Source organism: Embiotoca jacksoni, unplaced genomic scaffold (genome assembly GCF_022577435.1).
Source record: "Embiotoca jacksoni isolate LCO1_2020_lvr unplaced genomic scaffold, fEmbJac1.0.p SCAF_2, whole genome shotgun sequence".
NCBI classification, from domain to species: Eukaryota; Metazoa; Chordata; class Actinopteri; family Embiotocidae; genus Embiotoca; species Embiotoca jacksoni.
The window spans coordinates 13,044,031-13,062,852 of NW_027185340.1; the positions used below are offsets into that span (position 1 = coordinate 13,044,031).

At 40.0% G+C, this 18,822-nt stretch overlaps 1 protein-coding gene across 2 annotated transcripts in view; it reads right to left on the minus strand.

Annotated features, from left to right (window-relative positions):
• Positions 1-1,428: 1,428 nt before the first annotated feature.
• The window catches only part of LOC138201272 (neuroligin-4, X-linked-like), a 21,371-nt gene continuing 3,977 nt past the window's right edge, over positions 1,429-18,822 (minus strand). For both annotated transcript variants that reach the window (XM_069154622.1, XM_069154623.1), the window contains exons 4-9: positions 15,695-15,880; positions 14,684-15,134; positions 11,769-11,982; positions 10,327-10,451; positions 5,833-6,442; positions 1,429-4,475 (exon numbers count right to left, since the gene is read on the minus strand). In XM_069154622.1, the coding sequence (XP_069010723.1) occupies positions 4,068-4,475; positions 5,833-6,442; positions 10,327-10,451; positions 11,769-11,982; positions 14,684-15,134; positions 15,695-15,880 (1,994 nt within the window). In that variant the 3' untranslated portion in view covers positions 1,429-4,067. The remainder of the gene's footprint in view (positions 4,476-5,832; positions 6,443-10,326; positions 10,452-11,768; positions 11,983-14,683; positions 15,135-15,694; positions 15,881-18,822) is intronic.

Here is an 18,822-nt window from a genome sequence, read left to right on the forward strand (position 1 = left end):
CCTTTGTTCAGTCTTTGTAAAAACCAAGAGGCTGAAAACACACCATTAAGAGTGTGTGTGACTCCCTGCTCTGTTTCTCCTTCAAGCAAATTCCACCCCCACTAAGTCACATGTAGTCTATTTTTCAGGATGAGACAGGCAAGTTGTCTTTGCTGCCAAAAAGTGCACATAAAACATTGACTATTACAGCATAGCACAAGTAGGACAGTAAACACTGCAGATTATAATTTAGATACATAAAAAGAAAAAAACAGAATTAAAACTCTTCAGTGATAAATTCATATCTCTGACAGGTGCACGAGATTTAGCAGTTATGAAATGCAGAATAATCCTTCAATAAGTTAGCTACATTCAGCCAAATATTATATATGTATCTTCGAACAGTCAGCAGATGCTTAACTTTCAACTCTTCAACATCAGGTATCTCTGAAAATGATCCAATACCCACCATCTGTACTCATTTACACACGTGAATTCTGAGTGTACTTGTTGAAAATATCCTAATGAAATGACATCAAACAAGTTGGAACCAGCCAAGTTCAGTTTAAATGTGGGGAAGAGTGTTTCTGTGTGCAAGTGACTTTCCAGTCATTAAAAAGATTCATTAAAAGCAGCCCACCGTGCAGGTAGAAGTTCCCCAAACCGTCAAATTGATTTTGTCATTTCTGAGCAATTTCTACGGGCTTCTCTGAGCCGTCTGTGCACATGTTGACGTCAAACAAACAAAAAACACCTGGTCATGACTTGAACTTGTGCTTTCTGATGTGTTGCCTTCCGTAAATCAAATTAACTGCAGTTATATCTAGTTAATGGGATTAGAGCAGGGACACAATGTAGGAGACATCAATCTGGTCTGGAAGTCAGCCATGAATTCGGTTCTTTCACATCTCAGTGTCTCTCCGGCCAGCTGGCAGGGGCTGCTGGTCCATGATGATTTACAATAATGTCTCCCTGTTTTGCTGCAGTAGTGACTTCAGTAATTGTACAACATATGCGCTATAGAGCAAAGCTAAAGATAATCCATATAAAATCTCTTTTACATAGTTTTGAAATTCAATGCAACTCTTCCATGCTTTGGAAAATACCCTTAAACCCTTTCAAGAAATCACTTTAATATCTGTGTTGTAAATGTACTAGAATCAGAAGACACTTAGTCCATAAAGACTGGAATAAGGTGGAAACCAACACAAATGAGATATAAGGTGGTTATTGGTCAACTTTAGAGGAATCAGAAAATTCCATTTCTGTGATGAATATTACTATTACACAGAGTTTTAACATGATGAAAATGATGTACTGTCAAAATTCTTTATATACTCAAAACCATAAAGGTGTCATAATGGAAAGCTTCATATTTTCCCGCCACATTTCTTTGAACATTGCCCCAGATATCGAAAATGAAGACATACAAGACATTTAAAATGCTCATAAATTGTAAAATACTGATATTTTTATTTTTCAAAAATGCAGCAGAAATGTTTTATGCTTGACACAATCCAGCCATCCGCTGAGTCAGTAAACCCATATGAAAAAAATATTCAGTCAATCAAACATCCATTGAATGTTATTTTTATATCATTTTGTAAAAGTTCTTTGCTTTGCCATCCACAAGTTTTTTCAGCTTTCGTTTTTCATGTATTCTGTTGACAATTAACTAAAATCTCTCATGAAAGAGTTACTTAGGATGAGAGGAGGTTAAATAGGCCTCACTGTGACAAAGCTGCATGTAGTCACACAAATGAGGCTGGGACAAGGAAAGGAAGGGGGAGGATGGGACACAGCTTAGGGTAAAGAAAGGGAGGATAAAACTGGAACGCTGCAATATCAGAGCCTTTGGTTGAGTCACTGGTTCGGATCAAGGACTAGGATTTAGGGTCGGTTAGTTAGTGGGAACATAAGAACTTTTTTTAGTTTCGCAGTAGCAATCAGAGACAGAGTTTGACAATTTGCCATTTTTTGTGATTTCCATGACAGTAGCACATATTAACTATATAACTTGCTTGTAGCTGATTTTGAAAATGCTTTATCTCTTATTAAAGTGACAAAAAGCAGGAACCACTGTGGCCATCAAGCACTCACAGTGTAGTCAGTGGAAAAATCTCAGTAAAGTCAGTCATTACTTCCACAAGATGTTTGTTGGGGGTTATAATAATAAATTTCACATTTTCTAAAGTACGCCTTGAAGGAAATTTGAAACAAAATTTCTCCTTTAAGAGAATATTAAGGCTAAAAAGGCAGCATGTTTGGAGGCATGTTTTCCCTTTATGTCAAGTCTCTTGCACTATCACGTTCCTCTTTAGCTCCACCCAAGACTCCACCTCAATAATCAAATCAGGCTCCAAACAATCGACACAAAGGTAGCAAGTAATAAACCAAACTCTGGGCTCTGAAATGTGGGTGACACAGCTTCATTTTTTTACAGACAACGGTTGACAGTGTGGAGGTAATTTAAGCAACAACAGTTATTTGTATTGGAGAACAGGGAGTGACATAAATGAAATGCAACTTGGCCTTTAGTTGTTTAACTGTTAAACAATAAGAGAATGCGTTCTTGAATCTTGGCGGCACGCTGTGATTAAGGACCCTTTGAATCATCACTACCTGTCTGTCTGTCTGTCTGTCTGTCTGTCTGTCTGTCTGCAGAGACACTAATTGAGGTTGGGTTTCCCAGGAATTAAGGGTTAGGCTTTATAAGAGGACTTTCAGGGGAAAAAAGGGGAAAGGAGAGCAGGAAGGGTTTAGGTTCAAAGGGTTCGTGGGTGTTGGCTGGTGCTCAATCATCAAACCAGCAATGCATTATCTACACAGTACTAGCTCATCATCCTATGGACAAAAAATAGACAGGATGGTGTGAAAAATGTCCTATACTTCAACGACTAAACAAGTATCTAAATGCGCACATAGTTAAGAATTTTTGAAATGACTGTGCATAGCAAATATAGCCTTTAAATAAAGGTACTGTGTACATATTACAGTGGTTGAGATGGAAAGACAACCAGCCTTGCTTCAGGACATCTATACAATAATATAGTAATATCTGAAATGAAAGCAATAATGTGGTTAAATAAGTCATGTTTTAATGCAAGAGCAGGTAAATGCTATAAATCATAATATATCATCTGTATCTTTCCATTCTATTTACAAGAGTTTAACACATAGCTGGTTAGAGTGATTCTTCAGTACGTCTGGAAACACTTCAGAGGCCCTTTCTTCTTCTGAGCCCTAATTTTCTGTCTCTTGGTACACTTTCTATCTCTATGTTGTTCGTATCACTCCATCTCCCTTCGTCTTCGTCACTCTCATAGCTGTTAAATCCCTTCCAATGAAATCTTAATCTTTTTCCCACCATCTGACTAACTGTTCCTTCAGCTAATGTTGTCTTTTTAATCCCCCTCTTCCTCTCTGTCTGTTTTTACATCCATCTCTCACTGAAATTTGTTATTTTCTCCTCAGCTTAGTTTGATCCTTGGCAGATAGGGCCTTTGATCTTTTAATGGAAAAAAAAAAAAATGCTACATTCACATTTCACAGGTTGTTCAAGTTGACATCAGCAGTCTGTGTGTGGTACTTCTTAGCTCGGCTCTGCATCTGCATGTGCTCTCCTCCGTCCCAGCACAGCTGCACAGTGCAGCTCAGGTACAGAAAGAGATGTAAAGTAACTGACCCTTTTGCTGCATCGTCCTCCTCCGGTGTAGAAAAAGCAGATTCAGTATCCAAAGCGGGTTTCGAGACATCTGATGGACGTCTTTGCTCGTCAGGTTATGAGCGCATGATGCACAGAACTGCATCTTCAGCTCCTCGACATGCAACACACAGCTGTCTGTCCGTTCATCCTGTTACTGAAAAATGTCTTTCTGTCACTCCATCTGTAACAATCCTGCAGGGTAATTAGTAGAGGTATTTAAGTCTTTTGTTTCGTGTGTGTGTGTGTGTGTGTGTGTGTGTGTGTGTGTGTGTGTGTGTGTGTGTGTGTGTGTGTGTGTGTGTGTGTGTGTGTGTGTGTGTGTGTTGTTAGTATGAGTGTGTGTTGTCACTATGTCCCTGTATGTGCGAGTGTCTTGCTGTGGTTATACGCGTGTGGTAGAGTGTGTGTGCGTGGAGATGTGTGTGTGTGGTAAGTGTGTATTACTATATGGGCTATGGTGTGTGTACCCCTGGTGAGGATGCCCCATCCTCATCCCCACAACTGATCCAGGTGTCATTGGGGTCATTGGCGTCGCAGGAGTAACAGGGTGTGACCCGGGGGTCACCGGCAGTGATCCCGGGGTCAGAGAGGTCATGAGGGGGACGTCGTCGGGTGAGCGGCGCAAGGTGAGGGTGTAGTCAGGTGGGCAGGTGAGTCGCACAGTGTCCAGTGTGCTGTAGATGTCCTGGGTGTCCAAGCCATCCAGAGCATCTAGCGTGTTCAGAGTGTGATGGTGGTGAGTGTTGTTCCTCTCGTCTGCTGATGCAACATCACACTCCAGCTGCTTCACCTAAAAACGTGAATGGATTGGATATGTGAAGAGATGATGCAAGGAAGCAAAAACAATGAGGGCAGATAGAGAGAGCGGGAGAAGGAAAGAGACTGAAAATCAATTCATCATCATATTACCATATCAAGGGTGGCAACTAAATATTATAGAATAAATGAATCTATCAGTAATTATATTTAGTAATCAATTCATCATTACACAACATAGTGTCATAAAATAGTTAAAAGTTCCTCTCCTCACATTAAAACGCCTTAAAAATTATTTTTGTTTATCAAAATACATGTTTAGATGTTTTTCCCAGAAGAAATCCCTTAATGTCTTAAATTGGCTCAGATGTAAGACAACACGTTTGCCTTCATTCAGTGCAGAACTGTGAAAATGCCAATCTTCCCCGCTTCTAGCTCCACCCAGTCCTCCGCCACTCGCCTGCAGCTCAAGCTGGTAGCTTGATCATACAGAAAGCCCCACGCCTCAGAGCTGATGGGAATAGTTACTTAGGTTTGTGACGTCTGAATCCGTGTTTCTGAGGTTGTCAGACTCTCACTGCAGTTCCAACGTGGAAATGCTCAACCACAGTGCTGACTGCTTTTTTTTGCACATGGTGTCTTCCAACCACACAGCAACCAACCGTGACATCACCCATTGGTTTGTGAATTGCCGTTATGAAGCCTCCGGTTTGACATTTCGGCCGTTGCCATCTTGCTGTTTTAGAGCTAGAAGATTTTCATTGGAGGGGGTCTTTAAATTGGTCTTTCAAACATCTTAAATTTACAAAAAGCAATAAATCCTCACAACTCGGAAAAAAAAAATACTAAAACAACTAAAATGATTAAAATTAATATAACACAATTTAAGCAGTTGACCAACATTTGTGTAGTTCAACTGCCATTTAAGAAGATTTTTCAGCTCTAAAGTACACCTGACATGTAGGACTCACTGTGTGAGATTTCAAAGCAACACAGGTCAACAAGCACAGCTCAAAAGAGGCCAAGCAGTTAGTGGATGAATTGGAGGCAATTGGAAGCAATTCAGGCAATTTTACAGAGCTCATATATACACATGCATCAAAACACTCAGGAATACACACAAATTCTCACACTGATAATGTCTGCTGATGGCAGGCTGTGTTCTGCTCTACTAGCAGCTGCTCCACTGACAAGACGAGTTTAGTCGTGTCTTCACACAACATCAACTGGCCTAATGTTACTTCAACTCAAAAAAAATATGAATGATTATTAACAATGAGCATGATTACTTTCCATGTAACTTAAAATGATATGGTTACATACTGTAGGTTTTAGTTGTGAAATTGTAATATGTCCCCTAGTGCCCGCACATGCAAGACGCTTTGACTCACCTGTAAAGACATCAGTCCCTCCCCCTGCAGGTGAGCTGCAACATCTGCAGGTGTGATGTCTCTTCTCGGTGGAGGAAGCGGACGAGGCCTGCGATGCTCCAGGCGCCGTTTGTCTTTCTTATACAGCAAAGCCGCGAATGCAAGAATATTCAGAAACAACAGCGACGCTCCCACTGCAATTGTCACTGAGAGTTCAGTGGAGTAGTCCTCATTCGGCACACGAACCCCATTTTCCTCGGCATCTTGGCCTATTGCAGACTCGGGTGGCTGTGGAGTTCCTCCCTGTGAGCCCGGGTGACGTGTACTGCTGGGAGGCCAACCTTTGGACAGACGCTTGGTGTAGGAATAAGGGGTGTCATCCTGCGGAGACGGACTATGCGTGAAGGACGACACGGACTGGAGGAGCTCGTTGACGTGATGCAAGTGAGGGACGAGCTGGAGCCAGAAGGAGATTTTGGTGGCCCGGTAGTGGTCTCTGACACGCGGCTTAAGGCCAATGTGGAGATACAGCTGCTCTTTCGGGGTGTATTTAGACCAGGCCACTTCTTCAAAACGATTGGGCTTCGTGTGGATGAACTTGGTATCTTGAGGAACCGGCTGGTTTGGGTCACTGGTGGAAAGAATGAAATGGTTAATTATAAATATTTTAAAATAAATGCTAGCGAGTTCAGGCAGTCAACTCGAGCTGCTCCGCTCTGCATCATGTGACGTATCTCATACTCCAAAATCATCTGACATACACACCCTCCCAATTTGATAGTCTATTTAAGCTGCAAAAATGTCCCATCTCACCTGTCAACGACACTGCTGCCCTGTGTCAATACTGCTGCGTGCCCTTCAAGCCCCTCCACCTTTAAGATATTTCATAATTCCCCAATATCTTAATGTAAACACATCTTACACAACCTGAACTCAAACGATGTTCTGCTGCTGTAATAAACATTTCAAATATGAGTTATCTGAGTGAACTGTAATCATACAAACACAGAGAAATAATACAAGGAAATATAACACTAAATTAACTGAACAACAATCTTAAGAGATTCACTGAAAATCACCAAAAAGAAGAGCACAATATGACTGTTAACTCAGCTGCTACTATCTACTGCCTCCCACAGTTTTATTACATGTTCACTATAGGACTTTAAGGAAAGGCAAAGAAATGCAACCAAGAATGCACGGATTTAACCCTGCCATGTACATTTGATCATGAAAATCAATATAGAAAAGATATTGGATTTCAGCACATAAATTGAATGCCTCATGTTCCATCTCATGTTGTTCACATTTTCACTGAAAGTATAAATACCAATAATGTATTCTTTCCATCGCCTCAAATGTCATGGAGTTCAAACAGAGCTTCTTCTCAGCTGGCAAACGTCCTCTGAGGAAGCTGATTTCTGGCCAACAGTTGCACCGGGCATCTTTCTAATCAATATCAAAGTAGCATAACACAAACCAGTGGCAAAACGTATTTGTGAAAAGAAAAGCAAGATATATTTTCAATGTAATCACAGCTCAAAGGTGGTTTAGTTGTTGATCATTGATTTTTCTCCAGTTTATATGCCCCTAAGAAAACATCCCCGGTAATGCACAGTTCAAACACCTGCAGTTTGTGCAAACATAAAACTGTCAGATATCTGCATTAGAGGTGAACGTGTGTGTGACGTACAGTGAAAATATACTGAAAAATCACTCCTCTGACACATACAGACAGGCATTTATTTGTCGATTTACCGTCTTATTTGTGTCAGCAGCTAAAATGTTGTAAATGAAACGGCAGCACATCTTCATAGACTTTCTAGTTGCGCAATGTGCTCGCTTGTCAATCAACACCTTATGAACAGCACAAAAAGGCAGCTAGCGTAGAGACCTACCGACACACAAACACACACACAAGCTGAGGATTTATACGCCCACACAGAGGCTTACAAAATATACATCAGGGAGCATCACATCTCCCCGGTTAAATGGAGCTGTCGCAGACTTCCATCACCATCTGAGGAACTCTCAGCCTCACAGCCAAATCTTTCTTCAGAGAAAGTTCCCCGTTGGCAATTGAAGTGTACACTGAAATCTTCACATCCCTCTTTGGTGATTTTGCTCTGCTGCTTCGGTGGTAATGACAATACAGACAACAGGCTCGAAACCGCTAACTCGATACGATGGCACCACCTTAATGCATCCACATTAAAGACAGTTTTTTTTCATGCCACAGTCAAACTATGTGAGAGCACTGTCCTGATTCTTTATGTTGTGAGATAGCAGGCCTCTGCGGAGGTTAAGATCAAGGTATAAACTGCTGATGTCTCTGTAAATCTGAGGAGGTCTCAGTGGAGTGAACCTCAATTGAATTAATTACTGGTTAATTACTCACTTCGAGCAGCAATATAGGCTCCATCCTCAAGAATTACTTTTATCTTGTATATCATGTCAGAGTGGGGAGATAAAAGGTAGTACTCTTATCAGTGTGGATTTTCAGGTTTGTAAAGTTTTAGTGTGGATTCTTTCTGCAACAACAACATTTGTCTACGCTACTGGCAGATCATTTCATTTCCAATTTAATAAATTGGATCTCTTTTAGCTACTGGCAGTTGTTTTTAATTAAAATTTAACATAGTGAAAAACCTCTCCCTCACACTGCATCAGTTTTGGCCTATAGATGGGAAGAGGAGGGGAAGGGAGGAGAGGGGAGGGGAGGGGAGTCAATGGAAGTTCCTAAATGGAAGGAACAGAACAAAAGTTCTTAAATGGCACTGACTGACATTTGGAAAAACTGGTTTACCCATTCAAAGTATTTCCAAATGTAATTTTAGGGATTGGCTAAAATCTGCCATTTGGAAGATGTTAGGATGGGGTGACCAGGTTTTCCAACTGTTAAAACCAAAATAAAGACTTGTTCTTGATGTATTGGTATTACATCGATATACATTCCAGAATATCCAATGGATACTCCTGAAAGAAGTTTGCTCCCAAAAAGGTCTAAGGAGTCGGTTGTCTGAGTATTAAATCCAGATCCGAGATGGAACGTCCATCCAACTTTTGGCCCATTCAGACCATTGTCTGAGAAAATATCAACATTTGAAGAGGTGTCATTCGGGTTCACCTTCATAATTTGAGTCACTTGGACTGGACTACTGCCAAAATGGCAGTTTATGCCCGACTGGCCTCCGATGAGAACGACTTAATGGGTCCTGTTTGACACCCCAAGGGTCAGTTGGGTTCCCCTTTGGCGACCGAACTGTCAGTAGTGTTTCTGTTTCAACTGGCCATTTGGGGACATTTACCTCCATCCCGAAGGGAAGGAGGGATTATTGAAACATTGGCCAATTAATCTGTTCATTCTTCTTTTAAGACATTGCCTTGGCTATCCTAAAGGACTTTTTTGAGAGCAGTGGTTCTTTAATTTTCTCAACCAAGGTCCGAAAAAGAAAAGCTTTGTCAAGATATTGAAAGAGAATCTGCTTTCACCCTCTGCCAAAATTAGTCTGCAGTGCTGTTTTCATGATTGTATCTAAAGTAATGTCTTCTCATCAGACATCAGAGACCTTTGAAGCAAAAGACATTACAGTAGCATCCTTTGCCTGAGAGCTCATTATTTTTGTTGTTCTAAAAATTCAGTTTTCCTCTAATGCTATATTAAAACTCAGTTTCTCTCAGTGGAACTTCCTTTCCAAATGAAACCTAATATTTCTGGGAAAAATGTTTTCTTCTGTGCAATTAAAATGTTACTTATCTTGACAGAAAAATTGAGTATTTAAGCTGATTTGTCTCCTGCACATTTCTGACAAACTGGCAGCAAATCATTTTTCCTAAAATGATTGTGTATGCATTTATTTTGTGGGAAATAGATTTACTAATGCTACAATCATCAAAACTTTCACATTTTCCCTGTTGTTCTGTGCCTTTAATTAAGCCGTATAAACATTAACAGATAATTACACTGCGTGCCTGTGTTCATCTTTATTATCTATCAAAGCAACAAATTAAGCATATGGAAAGCGTATCAAGCACTGCAAACTGGAGAGGCACGATGCTGTTTATCTTGATAACACCATAGACTTGAATCACGGCTGTCTGATTTCAAGCTTGAAGGAGATTTGTTCCTGTAAAATCAAGAGTGAGCTGTCCACAGTTAAAGCAACAACACTTTATGTTGCCAAAACCTCGTCTCTGCAGAGACGGAGAAAAGAAGATGAGGAAGGACTGACCTTCCACTGACAGCTGCGCATTTTCTTTAAAATTTTTAAATGTAATCAAATGTCCTGGCTCTCATTCAATATCATAAGATATTTTTTAAGTGTGGGTGGAGATTAGATAATAGCAGAAATTAGAACCGGATTTCTTTGTGAAAATACTGAAATAAAAAGAACAGAATAAGGCTGAAGCTATATGCTCTGTTTTGTCCTGTATGCTCGAAAAGAAAAATGCTTTTCTCAGTATGATTTTCAAGCTCAACAACATTTCACATCGGTGTACATTTTAATAGCTCACCCAGTCTTGGCAAAGTTGGTCCAGTATGTCATAACCACTGCGCTCAGCATCACGTCGTTCTTGGAGAAGTTACAGTTGAACAGATCAGTGGGTCCCACCATGGGCACGCCAAACACATACGGCACCTAAACACACAGATGCTCAATGTCGGAGTAACATATTACATTCATTCCCTGGACAAACACCGTAACCATAACTGAAACATGTCAAACCCCAGAAATGGTTTCATGTGTAACTGCAGTGAGTCTAAACTCTCTACTTCTTCTTCACTTTGATTAAAAATACACATTCAGATTACACTACATGAAGCACACATTAAAGAACACAGGAATCAAAAGAATTACAGCTCAAAATGTTCCTCTGCTATAAATAGCAAAGAAAAAGACGACTGTAATAAACTATAATCATCATGGAAATGTACGTGAAGGACAGAATAATGTGCACTCAACCAGTGTGGCGTCAGATCAATGAGTACAGAAGCATTTGGTTGGATCATATTTTTCATATTCTTTGATATATTATTTGAACACATAACCACCGCAATTTGATCTCTGGCTTGACACACACAGGAAATAATGAAGGATATCAAAAAGATTTTAGCAACCAAACAGAGAAATGTCTGCACCTTCTCAACTGAGGTGCATTTTGCGGATTGAAATTTTAATCGAATTGTCCATTTGGCTTAAAGAAAATTGCGTCCCTTTCCCCTTCACAGCAGCTCGGCTATTTAACTTCAGCACGTTTGTGCAGGATGTCCCATGTTTCGCAATCATGACGCAATGACTCAGTGATGATACTAGTAACAACTCTCTGTGACCAATTAGTGGTCAAAGGAGATACCAAAAGAAGCTCCAAGTCATTTTCACAACCTTTGGAGTTGAGCCATACAATGCATTGGAAAAGCAGTTTACCACCAGCGGGGCTAAGAGTAGAAGTAGTAACCGGGGGGCTCCATTAGGGGGAGCATAGCGCTGTTGAGCTATTTGAACGATTAAGTAAATTACTGCATTTGTTGATTTAACATTTTTCCCTTTGTTACTGGTGTTTCTTCTATTTCAGTACTGTTGATATTTAGCGGGATTACTGCACTTGCTGTGACATGTATACGAACAAATATCCTCCTCTTCAGGGATTATACGGAGAGATCAGATCGCTGCAGAAAAATGATTAGCATGGACATTTTAAATATTTCTTGCTCTAAAGGATTCCTCGCACTAAGAACTTCTAACAGATCAGTTTGAAGCAGCATCTCAACCAACAGCTCTTGATTCATTGATAGAACATTAAAAAATGATTTGAGACATTAATCATTTACATATTTTTATCATTTTTCTTTAGAGTTAATTACCTAAATATTACCCTCTTTTGTGAGATCTTTTCTCCTCTCCTTGATATCTCATCTCATCCCTATGTGACAACATAACAATGGGACATCATCTCACCTCATCACCGTGGGCGGAGTCAGCCCAGGGCGGCGTGGCGTCGCTCTGGCAGTGGTGGTAAAAGGAGTAGAAGTAGGTGGGAGACCCATACTGAGCGTGGAGGTCAGCTGTAGCGATCGCCGGCGCCACCCACTGGTGGTCTGTAAAAAGCGCGACGAGTGTCTTCCGGCGGGTTTCTGCGTTGTCGCGGTCTGCCCAGTCCGTGTACATGAACCTTTAATGAATACATTTAAAATTGGGAGTCAATCTACCACCCAATCAACATTTTGCTAATAATGCTCACTTGACAAGAGTTTGATTAAATGATTAAACTTGCGTGTCAGTGTGATTAATTTGAAGCTGCAGCCAGGGGACGCTGAGCTTAGTTTAGCATTAAGACTGGAGGCAAGAGGAAACAGCTACCCTAAAAAAGAAAACTGCTAACCAGCATCTCTAATTTGTTGTATTTTGTTCGAACTATTTCCTAAGTCTCCGCTGGTTCCCTGGACTCCACTAATCACTGCCCAAAGGCAAGAAACAGTCTGTCTCATTACAGGAACAAAGTCGTTTTTTTTGTACGTGCTTGTACTTTTTTCAGTATTTTTAACAAATAATTATATTATTTGACTTATAAAATAACCTACTCAGATAAATTACCTTGCTACATTGGTATCTGTTACGGGATAAAAACAAACATCATATGAAAAATTCATGATGACCGTGTGAGACAAAAGGATGCTGCAAAGGGGTGAAGCTGCATGTTTTGGCTGCAGCTGCTGGAAGCCTGAGTTTCTTGTCAGAGAGGCGACACTCAGACGCTCTCAGCACTTTCTGTAAAAATTGTTTTCAGAACGTGATCTCATGGATGATTAAAAAAAAAGCCTATTTGACGGATGATTTAATGCACCACCCGCGATCACATGAAGTGACCCAAATCAAACACACCCACTGTTGCATGACATACAGGTGTATGCTTCGTCTGGCTAAATGCTTAATGCTAAAATACTTTGGGAGGATTCCCAATCCCAAACTTCTGTCTTCACTTAGGCTACATCCACAATAAAACCTTTTTCTTTTAATAACTTTTGCATGTTGCATCCACACAACTCTGGCGTTTTCGAAGCCTTAAAACAGACTTTTAAAAATGCTGCTGACACTGTTTTAGCTTTAAATTGCGTTTTAGTCGAATGACAATGGCGGAGACACACGTTTCCTATCACATTCATTACTGATGACGTATCCATCCCAGATTCATCACATCTCTATTGCATGACCATTTTCCGTAAGAAAACAAACAACATCAACTTTGACCAGTATTTTTAACGTATCAGTGTTGACGTGGGCTTGACTTCTACCCTCAACATGCACATCTGTTGTGACAACAAAGCACACATTCAGCTCCATATCTCAAATCTTTGAGGAGATACAGAGAAGCTGGCTAAGAGTTCAACCTCGAGTAAAAAAATGATCAGAGATGTGGGCACATTTAACTGACTGGTGGATGTGACTGTCAAAAGAAGAACGACCGCCGCAGAGTTTTACTGCCTGCTAATATGTGCGTTTGTGGGCTGCAGCTGCTGTATTCATATCTGAGTTTATATTCTTTAATGATATTGATGCTTTATGTGTTATTTCTCTAGATGTGGGTGCTCATTTGATTTATGCATCCTAATATTGCTACATAAAGTGTATGTACGACTGCTGTAATGGTTTTCTTGTATTTACTGGTAAATTCTTGTCGGCCTATAAGGTAGTTGTATTCACAACAGATCATGAGGCTGCAAAGGGCTGCCTATAAAAGTAGGAATTTATTGTTACTTATTTGAACAACTATCAAGATCTCCCCCTCCCGCTTTAACTCACCATCACCCTTTAAAAATGTAACATGTTTACTTTGAACATTTTAACTCGCTTACTTTTTACTTTTATAGTCAAGTCAAGGTACCCGTTCCTTGACTTTGATACCATTTTCTGGACAATACTTTTTTTCATACCATTTTCATAAAATCCATTTTAACAAAAATAAACGTTAATTACACATTCGGTAATAATCTTTAGTTTTCATGCAGTTGGCAGTAGGAGAGTGTACCTGTTATTTTCTGGACCTACAATTTACAGATGTCCCCTCGACATGGAGACTACCAGGAGACACAACAATTTACAGATGTCCCCTCGACATGTAGAGTACCAGGAGACACAACAATTTACAGACGTCCCCTAAACGCCTGGCATATGAGCCAGCGGTAGATGCTGGCTGGGCAGAGAAGCTTCTAATCTCCAGTTACTGCAGCGCACACAACTCAAGACAGTTCTGTGGTCGAAAATGAGTTTGAAATATGTCAATTGTGACGTTCAAGTGAAAGATTTTCTTAAGTTGAAACCAAGTGATTTTATCACTTTTTATCTGCGCAAGTAGAAACTACGTAGTTTAGCGCTGTGCTGGTTCACTAATGCTGATAAGATGTACTCTTGCATAAACTTAGCAAAAGGTATGCATTTCAAAACAAAACCGTATTAGTGCAGATGTAAATGTTGTACCAGATGACGGCATTTTTGATACTAGACAGTATCGAAGCAATTCGGTACCGTAAAAGTATCAAACTATGGTAAGGAGCCGTAAATTTGAACACAAGAAATTTCTTTAACAAAACCTGAGCACTATTTTTCAATACTACTTCCATCCCTGATCAACAGTCATTCACACAAAACAGATTGCTCAAACAAAACGTAATGTTTTAATTTATATGGTTAAGAGGTGCCGGGAGGCAGAGTTTGTTATTTAGGGCCACAGCCAAGATAAGCTTATAATCTCCTGACTGCAGTGTAATTGATATCAATATTCTCATGTAACTCCCAGCAAGAAAGGTAAGAAGGGAATTTCACAAAATGTCAAATCATTTCCTAAATATATTGAGACATTTACACACTCCACTCACCGTATGCTCTCTCTCAATGTGTCTCGGCCTTCGGGGTATCCGTACAAACTATCCACGAAGTCCGACACAGCGAAGTCAAAGTCCTCAGCGGTGACGCCGTCCTCAGAGTCCACAATGCCCTCCACAAACTTCACACCTTCACCCTGATTAACCCCCAGCATCACGTCGTAGTTCAGAAACTCGCCCTGCTCCATCAGGATCTGGGGGTCATCGGGTATAACATCACCATCAATCACCGGGGCAAAAGCTGTATGATATTTGGCAGGTGTTATGTTCTGCTCCACAAGTTCGCGGTAACTCCGGCCCTGGAGGCAGGCTACCAGTTGCGTGCTGTCGTCGATGCCGCAGCCCACCCGCTCGCCAAGCTGCCGCGCGTACTTGCTCGGCTGGTAGTTGACAGCCCAACTGGCTAAAGCGCTGCCGCTCTGGATGATAGCTCTGTGGAACAGGTCTGATACACATGAACACACAAACATACATACAAAAGTGAGTGTAATAAAGTACTGAGGTACATTTATGGATGTCCACGCACCCACACATGCATGCATGAATACACAAACAAATGATGGCACATTGGAGAGTTACGCAACACATTTGCAGTGCTAAACAGATGCAGAAGCAGCACGCCCACTCAGAGAAAACACTAAACTCACAAACATACATTATTCAAAATTATGACAAGTCCTAAGAGCACCAGATTGAAGTGTGTAAGGGTTAAAAGTTAAAAATAATTCAGCTCCTAGCGGCAGGCCGTGTTATTCAGAGAATTCAAAGGCTTTTTCAGGCATTAAGAAATGAAAGCTGCACCGGTTCAGTGGAGACCGTGAAAAGTGTCATAACCCTAAATGTCAGAGTTTTTCTGGCACCCACCTACCTACCAGCCATCATCAGTATCTGCCCCAATTTATTTACATATTTTAAAGAGAAAAAAAACCTTCACCTATGGCATTTAAGGCAAACTGAATAAAGCACACTAGATAAACAGGGTTGTTATCCATGATTCCTCCTTACCCTCCGAGTAATGAGACAAGGTGAGGAGGCTCACACAGGATGCTCCAGCCCCGGACCCAAACACAGTAACCCTGCTTGGATCTCCCCCGAAGGCTGCGATGTTTTCCTTCACCCAGCGCAGAGCTTGGATCTGATCGAGCAAGCCGTAGTTCCCTTTCGCTGCCTGGTCTCCTGTGCTGAGAAATCCTGCAGGCAGGCGAAGAGAGAAGGCCTGATGTTTAAAGACTTAAAGGAAAACTAAGCTAATACAGTTTGTAGAATTGAGAAAACATATGTAAAAAACGAGTCGATTCAAAAGAATAAAGAAATGTACAAACACCCTTGAGCAAACAAGGCGGGGGATTGGTTGGACATAAGATCGTAACATCCCAACTGTTAAGATCAATTATGCACGAGTTGGGTTTATCATAGATTTAAAGAGGAAATTCATGAAAAATGATGTGCCTCCCCAAGTCCTTCAGATTGGATCAGATCAACAAAGTACATCCATATTCATGGCAGTCAATATGAACTTACAGGCACAAAGCTATGCACACATGCAGCTACAACCGGAGCTCTCCCTTATTCCCTTTACTACTGCCGGTAATAAGTAAACAGAGGGTCCTAATGGCTCACTCCACTTCAGTATATCTCATTCCTGCAGAAGCTCATTTCTGTGAATCTAAAGCACATAAGAGTGTAATGAGCAAGAAAGGCGCCACTAAAATAATACATTACATCACTTATGTGCATTTTGTCATAAATTTCTATGAAGCAAAAAGGACACTGTGAGGATCACATTCATTTGGAAAAGCTCCAGGATGACTTTATGTAATGTATACTGTATGGTGCGCTTTCATACTGCAGTAAAATCTTTCAATTTATTTATTCTCTTTACATTTTTCAGGAAAACATGCTCCACTTTCAGCTGATCTCTGTAAAATTTGCAAAAAATTATTATGTGCATAATTGTGTTGTTTTGCATACATAGGCTCACCTCATGCATCCGACTTCATGACGACAATGGTGATGAGGAGGAGGGGGAAGACACTGTTACTGGAGATGATGATGATGGATGATGATGGTGAAGCTTGGAGGTGGTGTAAACACAGAGGATGGAGGTGAGGAAACATATAAGCATGTAGAGTTGTATTTGGCTCACAGTGATCATTTCAGCTGTAGCTGCTATTTTTAACCTCAAGGTCAATATTAAAATAGGATTTTTGTTTCGGCCATAAACCACATGCAGATTTATGCCATCTTATAAAATCAATTTTTAACAAAAGACTGCGTTTTAGACATTTAAGCATATATTCAACTTGATTCCATTTAAAAGAAACATTCTCTGCCTAATCGAAGGAGAACACAGATGTGGCCTTCTGAAAGACAAATATTTCTCATACAATCTTAAAGTGCTTTGTATGTATCATCAATAAAATTACGTAAAATTTCATAGAAAGCTTTATAACAAAACAAAAGAAATGTTATATCATGAGCAGCCAGATGCTGTTGAACTCTTCCTTTACTGTTTTACATTATGTGCATTTTGACTGGTCAGTTTCTTGTATTTCGTCTGACACCTCATTCATAAACAAGTTTTGTTGTGTTGTCATGATAATTATAATCGGGCAAATTAAAATTAGGCATGTGTCAGTTTGAATACTGCTGCATAAACTAAATTAGACAACTAATTATAAAACATACTGTATTCACACATTTTGTTAACCTCCCAGCACATTTAAATGAACAACTTAATATGAATTACTAAACTCCTTGTAAGACTGAGGACATGTTTCTCCCCAGTCAATGGAATGACATATATTTTGTGCAATTGACCTAATCAATACTGAGCTCACACAAACGAGTCAATACTCATGCCCTCAGTACATTACAGTTAAAGATGCCTTATAATGACATATGTTTTTAGCCATCTAGCAGCCTGCTCAGGCTTTGTCATTTTAATAATTACAGCCACAAAAAAACCTAAATGCCAGGATTCTAAGATATTCTATTTATTCAGCCCATGAGCTTTGCTTAGCTGTCTAAAATTAGAAAACCACAGGGAATCAGATTTTCGCTGTTGAGAGAGCAATGAGTCAGAGAGTTATGGAGGTAAAAAGGATCAGATTGGAGTCGATGCTAGTAGTGGAAAAATTTGGCTTCAGGGGGTTTGTTTCCACTAGGGACACCCATACTGAACATGTTTTCACTCCAAAAAAAAAAAAAAAAAGAAGGGGGCGCTCAGGGTAAAAGAAAAATACTTGCTAATGGTTTTCACATTTTATAGCTCGTTGAAGGATTAAACAATCCAGATGGTAAATCTACTCAAAATTTGATCACATGTATGAACTGTTGCATTGAGGCATAAAAAGAAGAATTCATTTTAAACTGAACTGTGATGTCTTAAAGGAAATCCCCAGATAATGAGAGAAAAGAGAGCTGAACTGAGCTGTAAAAACAACTGAATGTCAAATATAACTTACAACAAATTGTATTTACAAAGTACACACAGCATCAACCGTCTGAATTATAGGTCATATTAATATATAAACAACAATACAACAACCCGTAGATAAAGAAAAAACAAAAGAAATTACTTTTAAATAAAAGCACAATTAATGTAGTTTTCCGTAAATGCGCTGCTTTGTTTTTACTTTGATGCAAGTGGCACAATGGCAGGTGAAGTTAGTCATATCTAAACACCGATCAATACCTGACAACAGTTTGAAAGCGTGATCTGTGTTTGCCATTTTACCCGTGCAGCTCTTATCAATACAGTGACTGATCTTCTCTTCCTCTGCTTCTAACTAAGAAGTCCCATCTATTCCTATGCAATCTTTTAAAATAAAAAAACAGATATATTCCCAACATATATAAAAGCCTGTGAGATGTGTACAGTGTGTTTCCGGTTATTATTCATTCATCACCTCTGAGGCTAGCCCCCTTCATAAAGTCAAGTACTATACAGTAGGTGTTTGACCTGCAGTGATACCCACAGCACCTTGGCAGTAATTGCACTGCTATTCTTCTTGCTCAAAGGGTGGATCAACAGAAATACAGCCATTTTAAATGGGGTTTAAAACCTATAGATCTTCCTTACAGACCAAATGACACTGCAAAAAGAAACCCCAAACATTTACAAAACATGT